This window comes from Labeo rohita, chromosome 6 (genome assembly GCF_022985175.1).
Source record: "Labeo rohita strain BAU-BD-2019 chromosome 6, IGBB_LRoh.1.0, whole genome shotgun sequence".
NCBI classification, from domain to species: Eukaryota; Metazoa; Chordata; class Actinopteri; order Cypriniformes; family Cyprinidae; genus Labeo; species Labeo rohita.
The window spans coordinates 25,487,600-25,499,779 of record NC_066874.1 but is presented as its reverse complement, the minus strand read 5'-3'; the positions used below and the strand labels follow the sequence as shown (position 1 = coordinate 25,499,779).

General features: G+C 38.5%; 1 protein-coding gene across 1 annotated transcript; it reads left to right on the top strand.

The window, feature by feature from the left end:
• The first annotated feature begins 1,676 nt into the window (after positions 1-1,676).
• On the top strand, positions 1,677-11,497 carry myhb (myosin, heavy chain b). Its single transcript, XM_051113067.1, is given in 41 exon segments — positions 1,677-1,726; positions 1,819-2,041; positions 2,043-2,133; positions 2,214-2,370; positions 2,478-2,505; positions 2,601-2,712; positions 2,854-2,946; positions 3,042-3,105; positions 3,190-3,288; positions 3,388-3,491; positions 3,613-3,751; positions 3,884-4,002; positions 4,117-4,266; positions 4,351-4,521; positions 4,611-4,911; positions 5,024-5,091; positions 5,221-5,308; positions 5,400-5,517; positions 5,601-5,724; positions 5,825-5,961; positions 6,095-6,350; positions 6,436-6,678; positions 6,784-6,960; positions 7,063-7,188; positions 7,190-7,209; positions 7,501-7,591; positions 7,669-8,058; positions 8,134-8,260; positions 8,356-8,474; positions 8,554-8,750; positions 8,822-9,005; positions 9,097-9,262; positions 9,358-9,482; positions 9,561-9,869; positions 9,954-10,157; positions 10,236-10,361; positions 10,446-10,616; positions 10,696-10,800; positions 10,878-10,973; positions 11,059-11,190; positions 11,371-11,497. Coding segments are annotated over 40 exon segments (5,754 nt in total). The 5' UTR covers positions 1,677-1,726; positions 1,819-1,835; the 3' UTR covers positions 11,392-11,497.
• The last annotated feature ends 683 nt before the right edge of the window (positions 11,498-12,180 follow it).

Sequence of the window (12,180 nt, the reverse complement as noted above, 5' to 3'; positions counted from 1 at the left end):
AGTGCACACAATGTAATCTATGTAGATAGAATGGAGAAGTTACCTATTTTTAGTTAATCCCTACAGTGGAGGTCAAGTTTTTGACCTTTCTTCTGTCACATGATATGTAGGAACTGCCATGTGTTAGTATCTAATTAAGGTTTTAAGAAATTGGTGTTATTATATTTTTTTCCCTTTATTTAATTGGATTTATTTGAAATTAATTTAAAAATAAATATTAATTTGTACAAAGAAGAATCAGCCATGCATAAGAAACCTTTATAAATACATATAATAGATATTATCATCTCACTAATATTTTGGAGTAGAGTTGGCAATACTTTTTATGTTGTGTCAACTTAGTTTTATCTGCTTTGTAGCATAGCAAAGAATTGATGGCAAACTCATGTTTCCACAACTTTTCCCTCCTTTTTATAATTAAAATGAGAAATAAAGCACTCACCTATCTGTTCTCCCTTCAGGCTGTTGTTTATTTTGTGTTTTGTTTTTGAAGTGCAGCTGCATGAGTGCATCTATATTTGTACTTAATCCTTATAAGACGATAATATGAAATCTGAAATATCATGTATCTCTTTTTATTGAGGAGATGAGCTCACCCTTGTGGGTAACCTCTTGAGAATTTTTACAGCACTTTCCCCTTTTACAGAGCCCCTATCTTGTTTCCCATCTCAAGGAAACACTGAGTGTAATTGGTATAAATCATTAAATCCCATGTTGAAGTGGCATGACATTCTTTGACAACAACAAGAGATGGGTCAAGAAATAAAACTGGCAGAGATGAAGCAGCCCTTTTTACAGCATAAAAAAACAAACCTTTAAAAGAAACGGGTCAAATAATTCTCTTCAGATCTAAGAACTATTGTGTTTAAACGTTAGATGTTAAATGTAAATGCTCATTTGCCTTAAATAGCCATCTGAGGTGACGATGAAGACATGACATCAGTACATTAGCAGCTTATGGTCGCTTACATCCTGTCAGTGTGCTAATTAGTCTGAATTTAAAACTGGTGATTTCATGTCTTTTGTCACATGTATGTTTGGAAGGAATTTGCAACAGTATACATGTGACATTTGCCGGCTCCCCCTCAGCTGAAGAGAGACGCCTAACAGTGCCAGGAAACATTGTGAAGATTGAATTGACATAATTGACACCACTCCAGTGCTATATATTTTAATAGAGTGCAAAAAATGTATTACAGAGCATCAAGGATCTCGCATGATTCTAATGTTATTGTTACATGTTTTCTATCATTTTGATCCAAAAATTGGAATATGCATGTTTGCTATGTTTAAAGCTTCAATACATTAAAGTATACATTCTTTGATATGCAAAGCTCCGGACTGTATTGAAAATGTGGAAATATTGGAACAGAACTGCAAAACTCTGTCCAAAATCCCTTTAGATTTATCATCAGATAAAAATAATATTGCAGAGAGAGATGTGAAGTTGAGGGCAGTCCAAGCACCAAATAGAGAGAGCAAGTTTTGCTGACCAAACACATCGTGCTCTATAAAACAAGGAGTCGAGTACTAAGCCATTGACTGGGGCTGACTTCAAGTAGGTGAGTGGTGAGTGAGAATGAAAATTAAAGTTTGTCTGCATACAAAATTGTTTATTCTGTGTGTGTAAATACAAATTCATTGATGTTCTCAATGAAGGAATGTCTTTTTTTTAGATTTCTCACATCATTTATAGCCAACTTCTACTTACTGGAAGTGAAAAGAGGTAAAAATATACTATTTTACCTCATAAAACAATATTCATCATTTGTCATTAATTATCAATATCCTTAATGTTACTGATCTTTGATCTCTCAGTCCAGTAAAACAGCACCATGAGTGGGGACGCAGAAATGGAGTGTTTTGGCCCGGCGGCCGTCTTCCTCCGGAAGCCTGAAAGAGAGAGAATTGAGGCTCAGAACACACCGTTTGATGCCAAGACTGCATACTTTGTGACAGACCAACAGGAAATGTACCTCAAAGGGGTGCTAGTCAGCAAAGAGGGTGGCAAAGCCACTGTTAAAACGCTGTGCGGCAAAGTAAGTTGAGCGGTTTAACCAAGTAACAGTAGATATAAATAAGATACTGCAAGTTCACAACCTCAAAGAGCGTTATGCAGCATGGATGATCTACGTATGTAATAAAAATGCATAGTTTAATCATGTTTCACATGCATTATGCTGTTTTATTTAAGCTAAAATCCTCTCTTGCAGACCTACTCTGGGTTGTTCTGTGTCACTGTGAACCCCTATAAGTGGCTCCCAGTGTACGATGCTGTGGTTGTGGTAGGCTACAGGGGCAAGAAAAGAGTTGAAGCCCCACCTCACATCTTCTCCATCTCTGACAACGCCTATCAGTTCATGCTCACTGGTATGAAAAAAAAAGTCTGGAATTCAATGGCTAAGATCCAAGTTTAAAAAAAAAAAAACTTAATGTGCTAGTATTTTGAAAATCAAATGACTTTCTGATTTTTTTAGATCGTGAGAATCAGTCTATCCTGATTACGTAAGTATTTTCATCAGGGTTGCAGAATTTGGTTTACTTGTCTTGTGAAACTTTGAAGTCTGATAAAATAATATATTGCATTCTCTCATTTTCAGTGGAGAATCTGGTGCAGGAAAGACTGTGAACACCAAACGTGTCATCCAGTACTTTGCAACAATCGCTGTATCTGGACCGAAGAAGGCAGAGCCCGTTCCTGGAAAAATGCAGGCATATATGCTATTTGTTTGCCAGTGTGAAAGATAGTGAATTACAGTGATTGTATCTCAACATCAATTTAAAATGTTTGAATTTGTAAAATTTAGCAAACTTTTTTTGATCATCATATAAAACACATTATGTGCCCATCAGGGGTCGCTGGAAGATCAAATCATCGCAGCCAACCCCTTGCTGGAAGCCTATGGAAATGCCAAGACTGTGAGGAATGACAACTCTTCCCGCTTTGTAAGTATTGAGGCAACTGTCATGCTCCACTGTGTGTTTTGATTCTGTAATGGAAAACTGTTGTCAATAAATCTTACCTCTGGTAAAATCTCCAGGGTAAATTCATCCGAATTCATTTTGGCACCACTGGAAAACTGGCCTCAGCTGATATTGAAACTTGTGAGTTCATTCTTTTAGATTTCATTTGACTGATATTATGTACATTCCTTTCATCCCTCTGACAATCATGTTATTGGTTCGTAGATCTGCTGGAAAAGTCCAGGGTAACTTTCCAGTTGTCTGCTGAGAGGAGCTACCACATCTTCTACCAGCTCTGCACTGGCCATAAGCCAGAACTGCTGGGTAAGAAACAGTACAGTATTGCATTTTTGCAATATATATAATTTGAATTTAATATAGTAATTCAATAAGCATTAATGCTCTTTGTATTTTCCAGAAATGAGGCTCTTCTGATCACCACTAACCCATACGACTATCCCATGATCAGTCAGGGTGAGATCACAGTCAAGAGCATCAATGATGTGGAAGAGTTCATTGCAACTGATGTGAGTCAATGCTGTTTGAAGTGATTTACATTGATGCATATTTCTATGTACATATGGCAGATCTTATTATGACATTATTATTCTTCTCTGTAAAAGACACATCATTGTTTCTGACTTACAGACTGCTATTGACATTCTGGGCTTCACTGCTGATGAGAAAATGAGCATCTACAAGTTCACTGGAGCTGTGCTCCATCATGGTAACATGAAGTTCAAGCAGAAGCAGCGTGAGGAGCAGGCTGAGCCTGATGGCACAGAGGGTGAGACTAAATAAAATTCAGCTGTAGAAACATTCATATAGTGTTACAATATGGATAGAAACACACTTTTTTTTTTTTTTGGCATAAACAAAAGCAAGAAATGTGAATTTTTTGTAACTTTTTAAAATGCAGAGGCTGACAAAATCGCCTACCTTCTGGGTTTGAACTCTGCTGATATGCTGAAGGCTTTGTGCTACCCCAGAGTCAAGGTCGGAAATGAGTTTGTGACCAAAGGCCAGACTGTGCCACAGGTATGTAGTAACATATTTCCAGTATTTTCTTGTCTTCAGCCTGACAATCATGATTGAATTTTTTAAATGGTAAAAAAAATGGTATTTAAAAAAATTTATTCTATTCTAAATCAGGTGTACAACTCTGTTAGCGCTTTGGCCAAATCTATCTATGAGAGGATGTTCTTGTGGATGGTCATTCGTATCAACCAGATGTTGGACACAAAACAACAAAGAAATTTCTTCATTGGTGTGCTGGATATTGCTGGCTTTGAGATCTTTGATGTAAGAATTTTTTATGTTTATCTCTTTTTATGGTAAATTGTGTCAAATTCAGTAGTGAGTAAATGTTTTTTTTTTTTACTGCAGTTCAACAGCATGGAGCAGCTGTGCATCAACTTCACTAATGAGAAACTGCAACAGTTTTTCAACCACCACATGTTTGTGCTGGAACAAGAGGAGTACAAGAAGGAGGGCATTGTTTGGGAGTTCATTGACTTCGGCATGGACTTGGCTGCTTGCATTGAGCTCATTGAGAAGGTTTTTACTGGTTTCTAGACTCATTCATTTCCATTGTCTATTTTAAAAATCACATATTCTGGTAATAAATAACATTCTTTTATAAACAGCCCATGGGTATCTTCTCCATCCTTGAAGAGGAGTGCATGTTCCCCAAGGCTACAGACACTTCCTTCAAGAACAAGCTGTATGATCAGCATCTTGGCAAGTGCAATGCTTTCCAGAAACCAAAGCCTGCCAAAGGCAAGGCTGAGGCCCACTTCTCTCTGGTCCACTATGCTGGAACTGTGGACTACAACATTGTTGGCTGGTTGGACAAGAACAAGGATCCACTGAATGAGTCTGTTGTGCAGCTTTACCAGAAGTCTTCAGTCAAACTGCTGGCTACTCTCTACCCACCTGTTGTTGAGGGTAATGAGGAAAAAAGTGTTACATTTATGGACATTAACCAATCTTTGATTCAGTTTTGCACTTTCTTTCTTACATACATTATATGTGTTCCTTTGTCTCTTCATCTGAATAGAGACTGGCGGCAAGAAGGGAGGCAAGAAGAAGGGTGGTTCCATGCAGACTGTGTCTTCTCAGTTCAGAGTATGTTTTTGTTTGAGACCAAATGTAATCAACTAAAAACAGTGACTGTATTAGCTTGAAAAAAAACAAATAATAATCAACAACAGAGAAATGTGACTAAGAAAGCTGTAACTTTTTATGATTAAACAGGAGAACTTGGGCAAGCTCATGACCAACTTGAGGAGCACTCACCCTCACTTTGTGCGTTGTCTGATTCCCAATGAGTCCAAGACTCCAGGTAAAGTTACATACAGCTTACAGGTATTCTAACATTAATACACTATTTAATGTTAATCTACAAAGATCATGAGGTAAACTGTTTCCTACAGGTCTGATGGAGAACTTCCTGGTTATCCACCAGCTGAGGTGTAACGGTGTGCTGGAGGGCATCAGAATCTGCAGAAAGGGCTTCCCCAGCAGAATCCTCTATGGTGACTTCAAGCAGAGGTAAACTGAAAAAACAAACAAAACTTTACTGTATGAGGCTCTTAATTAGAGAAAATGAAGCATTTCATCAATTTTTTTATCAGATACAAGGTGCTGAATGCCAGTGTAATCCCAGAGGGACAGTTTATTGACAACAAGAAGGCCTCTGAGAAACTCCTGGGATCCATCGATGTTGATCACGACCAGTACAGATTTGGACACACAAAGGTTCATATTCTGCTTTAACAACCTTTTAAAAATTAATTTATCATGATGTATTAAGCTAATTCTGTTTAAATCAATATCTTTTTTTTTATTGTGAATTTAGGTGTTCTTCAAAGCTGGTCTTCTGGGTACTCTTGAGGAGATGCGTGATGAGAAACTGGCTGCTCTGGTCACAATGACTCAGGCTCTTTGCCGTGGTTACCTGATGAGGAGGGAGTTTGTGAAGATGATGGAGAGGAGGTGAGGAATGTCATGAAAGGAACAAAACTCTCTTGTGGACTGTCAATAAAATATGGGAAGATGGTAAAATGGTATTTTTCTATAATGATGATTATGTATGACCTGTATTTAATTCTGAATTCTATTCATTCAGAGAGTCCATTTACACCATCCAATACAACATCCGCTCATTCATGAATGTCAAACACTGGCCATGGATGAAGGTTTACTACAAGATTAAGCCTCTGCTGAAGAGTGCTGAGACTGAGAAGGAGCTGGCAACCATGAAAGAGGACTTTGCAAAATGCAAAGAAGATCTTGCCAAGGCTGAAGCCAAAAAGAAGGAGCTTGAAGAGAAGATGGTGGCACTGCTGCAGGAGAAAAATGATCTGCAGCTGCAAGTGGCTTCTGTGAGTTTACCTAATTAAATTTTGGCTCCATTCAAATTAACAAATGCACAACTTTCAGTCAAATGATGATTTATTTTCCTAACAGGAAGCTGAGAATCTCTCAGATGCTGAGGAGAGGTGTGAGGGTCTGATCAAGAGCAAAATCCAGCTTGAAGCTAAACTCAAGGAGACAAATGAAAGACTGGAGGATGAGGAAGAAATCAATGCTGAACTGACAGCCAAGAAGAGGAAACTGGAGGATGAGTGCTCTGAGCTGAAGAAAGACATTGATGACCTGGAGCTCACCTTGGCTAAAGTGGAAAAGGAGAAACATGCCACTGAGAATAAGGTTGGAGATTGAGTTTAAGATTAGATTTAATTTCTATTTTATATAATATAAGAAATGAATTGTAAAACAACAAGCTCATTTGGAACAACAAAAAAAATCACACAGGTCAAGAACTTGACTGAGGAAATGGCAGCTCAGGATGAGAGCATTGCCAAACTTACAAAGGAGAAGAAAGCTCTCCAAGAGGCACATCAGCAGACCCTGGATGATCTCCAGGCAGAGGAGGACAAAGTCAACACCCTGACCAAAGCCAAGACAAAACTTGAGCAGCAAGTGGATGATGTGAGTTAAAATTAGTGCAAACTAGTACTTACTTGTATAGTTGTTGTTAAAACAAGCAAGAAAGTAATATTTTGGAAAATATCTTTCACATTTGTGTAACAGCTGGAAGGTTCTCTGGAGCAAGAGAAGAAACTCCGTATGGACCTTGAGAGAGCCAAAAGAAAGCTTGAGGGTGACCTGAAACTAGCCCAGGAATCCATCATGGACCTGGAGAATGACAGGCAACAATCTAGAAGAAAGGCTGAAAAAGTGAGGAACTAATAAAACATTGTTATCCTACACTCTTAAGAATAAAGGTTCTTTATTGGCATTGATGGTTCCATGAAGAACCTTGAACATCCATGGAATCTTTCAAATGCAGAAAAGGTTCTTTAAAGTGGGAAAAGGTTCTTTAGATTTTTAAAATGCTCTTCAAAATGGTTCTTTTAAGACATCACTGCAAAAACACCACTTTGGAGCCTTTGTTTTTAAGAGTGTATAATTCAGAATCCTTGTTCAATTTCAGAATAATTATAGCATTTCTGTTTTGTTTTTTAACAGGAAGGACTTTGAGTTGAGTCAACTTCTGGGCAGGATTGAAGACGAGCAGTCTCTTGGTGTTCAGCTCCAGAAGAAGATTAAAGAACTTCAGGTCGCTCAAAGTGCTACTGTGATTTTATGCTTATTCCTTGTAATTAACTGTAACTCATCAAAGTTTTGCTACCACAGGCTCGTATTGAGGAGCTGGAGGAAGAAATTGAGGCAGAACGTGCCGCTCGTGCTAAGGTCGAGAAGCAGAGATCTGATCTCTCCAGGGAACTTGAGGAGATCAGCGAGAGGCTTGAAGAAGCTGGTGGTGCCACTGCTGCCCAGATTGAGATGAACAAAAAACGTGAGGCTGAGTTCCAGAAACTCCGCCGTGATCTGGAGGAGTCCACCTTGCAGCACGAAGCGACGGCTGCAACTCTCCGCAAGAAGCAGGCTGACACTGTGGCCGAGCTGGGAGAGCAGATCGACAACCTCCAGCGTGTGAAACAGAAGCTGGAAAAAGAAAAGAGTGAATACAAAATGGAGATTGACGACTTGTCAAGCAATATGGAGGCTGTTGCCAAATCAAAGGCAAGTATTAACACATTTATGAAGTATTGGACATGAAACAGCATTGAAAAAAATACAAAAAAAATTGTTTTGCAGGCAAATCTTGAAAAAATGTGCCGTACACTGGAAGATCAGTTGAGCGAGATTAAGACAAAGAATGATGAACATCTGCGCCAAATCAATGATCTTGGTGCTCAAAAGGCAAGACTTCAGACTGAAAATGGTAAGTAGTATTTTACAGAACCGATGATAAAATGACATTTTCTATACCCACCTATACAAAACTGCAGTTACTGACTATCACTAAATCCATGCAAGGTGAAATGGGACGTGAACTAGAAGAAAAAGAGGCTTTGGTTTCTCAGCTAACTCGAGGCAAACAAGCTTTCACTCAGCAGATTGAAGAGCTTAAGAGGCACATTGAAGAAGAGACCAAGGTAATTGTTTAGCATTTTCTTATTAAACGGAATCTTATGAATTGAACCTACTCAGTAACTCTGGAATATTTTTTTTCAGGCCAAAAATGCTCTGGCTCATGCTGTCCAGTCAGCACGACATGACTGTGATCTGCTCAGAGAGCAGTACGAGGAGGAACAGGAGGCTAAAGCTGAGCTCCAGCGTGGCATGTCAAAGGCCAACAGTGAAGTAGCTCAGTGGAGAACCAAATATGAGACAGATGCCATTCAACGTACTGAAGAGCTCGAGGAAGCAAAGTAAATGAAATCACCTGTTTAAATGTCCTTACAATCAGTAGGATTGACTAACATTTCTTTGTCGCTCTTAGGAAAAAGCTTGCTCAGCGTTTGCAGGATGCTGAAGAGTCCATTGAGGCTGTGAATGCCAAATGTTCCTCTTTGGAAAAGACCAAACAGCGACTGCAGGCTGAAGTTGAAGATCTCATGATTGATGTGGAGAGAGCTAATGCTTTGGCTGCCAACCTTGACAAGAAACAAAGGAACTTTGATAAGGTAAAACAACCATGTATTTCACATTATTTCAGTTACATTTAATATTGTTGTGATGGACCTCACCATAGGTGTAATGTTCACTGTCATAAAGGTCTTGGCAGAATGGAAACAGAAGTATGAGGAGAGCCAGGCAGAGCTGGAAGGAGCTCAGAAGGAGGCTCGTTCTCTTAGCACAGAACTTTTCAAAATGAAAAATTCTTATGAGGAGGCTTTGGACCAGCTGGAGACTCTGAAGAGGGAAAACAAGAACCTTCAGCGTGCGTACAATCATTTAGTTCAGAATTATCAGTGACCTTTTCCAGAATAGTATGTTTCATCCCAATGTTAATCAAGTGTACTTTCATGTATACAGAGGAGATCTCAGATTTGACTGAGCAGCTTGGTGAAACTGGAAAGACTATTCATGAGCTGGAAAAGGGAAAGAAAGCTGCTGAAATCGAAAAATCTGAAATCCAGTCTGCACTTGAAGAAGCTGAGGTAAGGTGTTTTTTTTTTTAATTACATTGTTTACATTTTTATATTAAACAATTTCATACAAACTGTCCTAATTTTCAGGCGACCCTAGAGCATGAGGAATCTAAGATTCTTCGTGTTCAGCTTGAGCTGAACCAAGTGAAAGGAGAGATCGATCGTAAACTGGCTGAGAAGGATGAGGAGATTGAACAGATCAAACGAAACAGCCAGAGAATCATTGATTCCATGCAGACCACCCTGGATGCTGAAGTCAGAAGCAGAAATGATGCTCTGAGAATCAAGAAGAAGATGGAAGGAGACCTCAATGAGATGGAGATTCAGCTGAGCCATGCAAACCGCCAGGCTGTTGAAGCTCAGAAACAGCTCAGGAACGTCCAGGGACATCTTAAGGTTTGTTCTGTTACAGCAGTGTAGCACTACATCCTGCTCTGACTAATGAGCTCAGAAGATCTAATTATCTCTTGGTTGCTTCAGGATGCTCAGCTTCATCTTGATGAGGCTTTACGAGCACAAGATGACATGAAAGAGCAGGTTGCAATGGTTGAACGCAGGAACAACCTGATGCAGGCTGAAATTGAGGAGCTGAGATCTGCTCTGGAGCAGACCGAGAGAGCTCGCAAAGTGGCTGAGCAGGAACTGGTGGATGCCAGTGAGCGTGTGACTCTCTTACACTCCCAAGTAAGAAGAATGATTTGTTCTAGGTAACTTTTTAAGGAATCAACATTATCTTTAACATTCTTTCTTTCTTTTTTTTAGAATACCAGTCTTATTAACACCAAGAAGAAACTGGAAGCAGATCTTGTTCAGGTTCAAGGTGAGATGGAAGATGTAGTCCAGGAAGCACGCAATGCTGAAGAGAAGGCAAAGAAAGCAATAACTGATGTAAGTAAGATAAGTTGCATATTTTGATGCTCTTTAACCTGCCGTCGAAACTAAATCCTGATCCTGATATAAAAAATATTCCAGGCTGCCATGATGGCAGAGGAGCTGAAGAAAGAGCAGGATACAAGTGCTCATCTTGAGAGGATGAAGAAGAATCTGGAAGTTACAGTCAAAGACCTGCAGCACCGCCTGGATGAGGCTGAAAGTCTGGCTATGAAGGGTGGAAAGAAGCAGCTCCAGAAACTGGAGGCCAGGGTATGTGGCTATACACATGGTACATGAACTTACTTCATCACAAGCATAAAGTCAGGAATAACGTCAGTTTGTTTTTCAGGTTCGTGAGCTGGAGAGTGAAGTTGAAGCGGAGCAGAGACGTGGTGCTGAAGCTGTGAAAGGAGTCCGCAAATATGAAAGAAGAGTGAAGGAACTGTCTTATCAGGTACTCTATCAAACTAAAATATGTAGGTAGGTATGATAAACAATTGGAGCACTTCCTAAAAAGTTTTTCTGATGCAGACTGAAGAGGATAAGAAGAATATTATCAGACTGCAAGACCTTGTGGACAAACTTCAAATGAAAGTCAAGGCCTACAAGAGACAGAGTGAAGAAGCTGTGAGTGATTTTAGAGTTTGATGAGTTGTATGCAACAATATATTCTGGATATGATGAACCTAAACAAGTGTTATTTCATTGATAGGAGGAACAAGCCAACACTCACCTGACCAGGTTCAGAAAGGTGCAGCATGAGCTGGAGGAAGCTCAGGAGAGAGCTGACATCGCTGAATCCCAGGTCAACAAGCTGAGAGTTAAAAGCCGTGAACTTGGGAGGGTAAATATCACACTTTTATTCATTTCATTATATGTGCACAAGCATTTTATTATTCGTAAATGTCATTATTTGTGCTTAAGCATTGTAAACTAAATCTACAATATGAATTTAAAAAAAAAAAGTACAACTGTGTGCTCGTTTCAGTAATGTTTAAGTTATTTATTTTTAATTTGTTCACAGGGTAAAGAGGCTGAGGAATGAGCCTTCTGAGAAACAGAGTGGGCAGAGAAACAAGAACTCATATAATATGAAATCCTTGTGAAATGTCCACAAAAAACAGTAACTAATAAAAAAGCTGTAGATCTGAGATGTCTTTGTGTTTTGCTTAATTAAACATTTGGTTATATTTTTTATATATGGTATTTAAAACATATTTGGTGACATCTGTATGTGTTTGCATTGATCTGATCTAAAAAAAAAACAACAATAACGTGATTTTAAGATCAATACAAATACCTTGGTCATCGCAAATCCCAACTTTATGGATATGGAAAAATGTACTGAAAGAAATATAATCCTTTTATAGGTTAAAAACCTACTGACATAAACAGTGGTTTAAAAACTGCACAGCTATGACAGAACTATTCCTTACCTTAATGCCACATTAGCATCCAGAAATGATAGAAATTAATTATTTTATTTAGCAAGATGCTTCATATTGAAGCAAAAAGATTTTGATTTCAGAGAAATGGTGAACTTAACTTTCTATACATCAGAGACCTAAAAAAAAATCTACTTAGCTGATTTCAACATATTAATAAATGTTTTTTGAGCAGCAAATCAGAATATTAGAATGATTTCTGAATGATCATGTGACACTGAAGACTGGAGAAATAATGTTAAAAATTAAACTTTGAAATCACAGGAATACATTACATTTTAAAATATATTTAAATAGAAAACAGTTATTTTAACTAGTAAAAATATTTCAAAATTGTTACTGTTTTTGCTGTACTTTGGATCAAATAAATGCAGGCTTGGTGAGCAGAA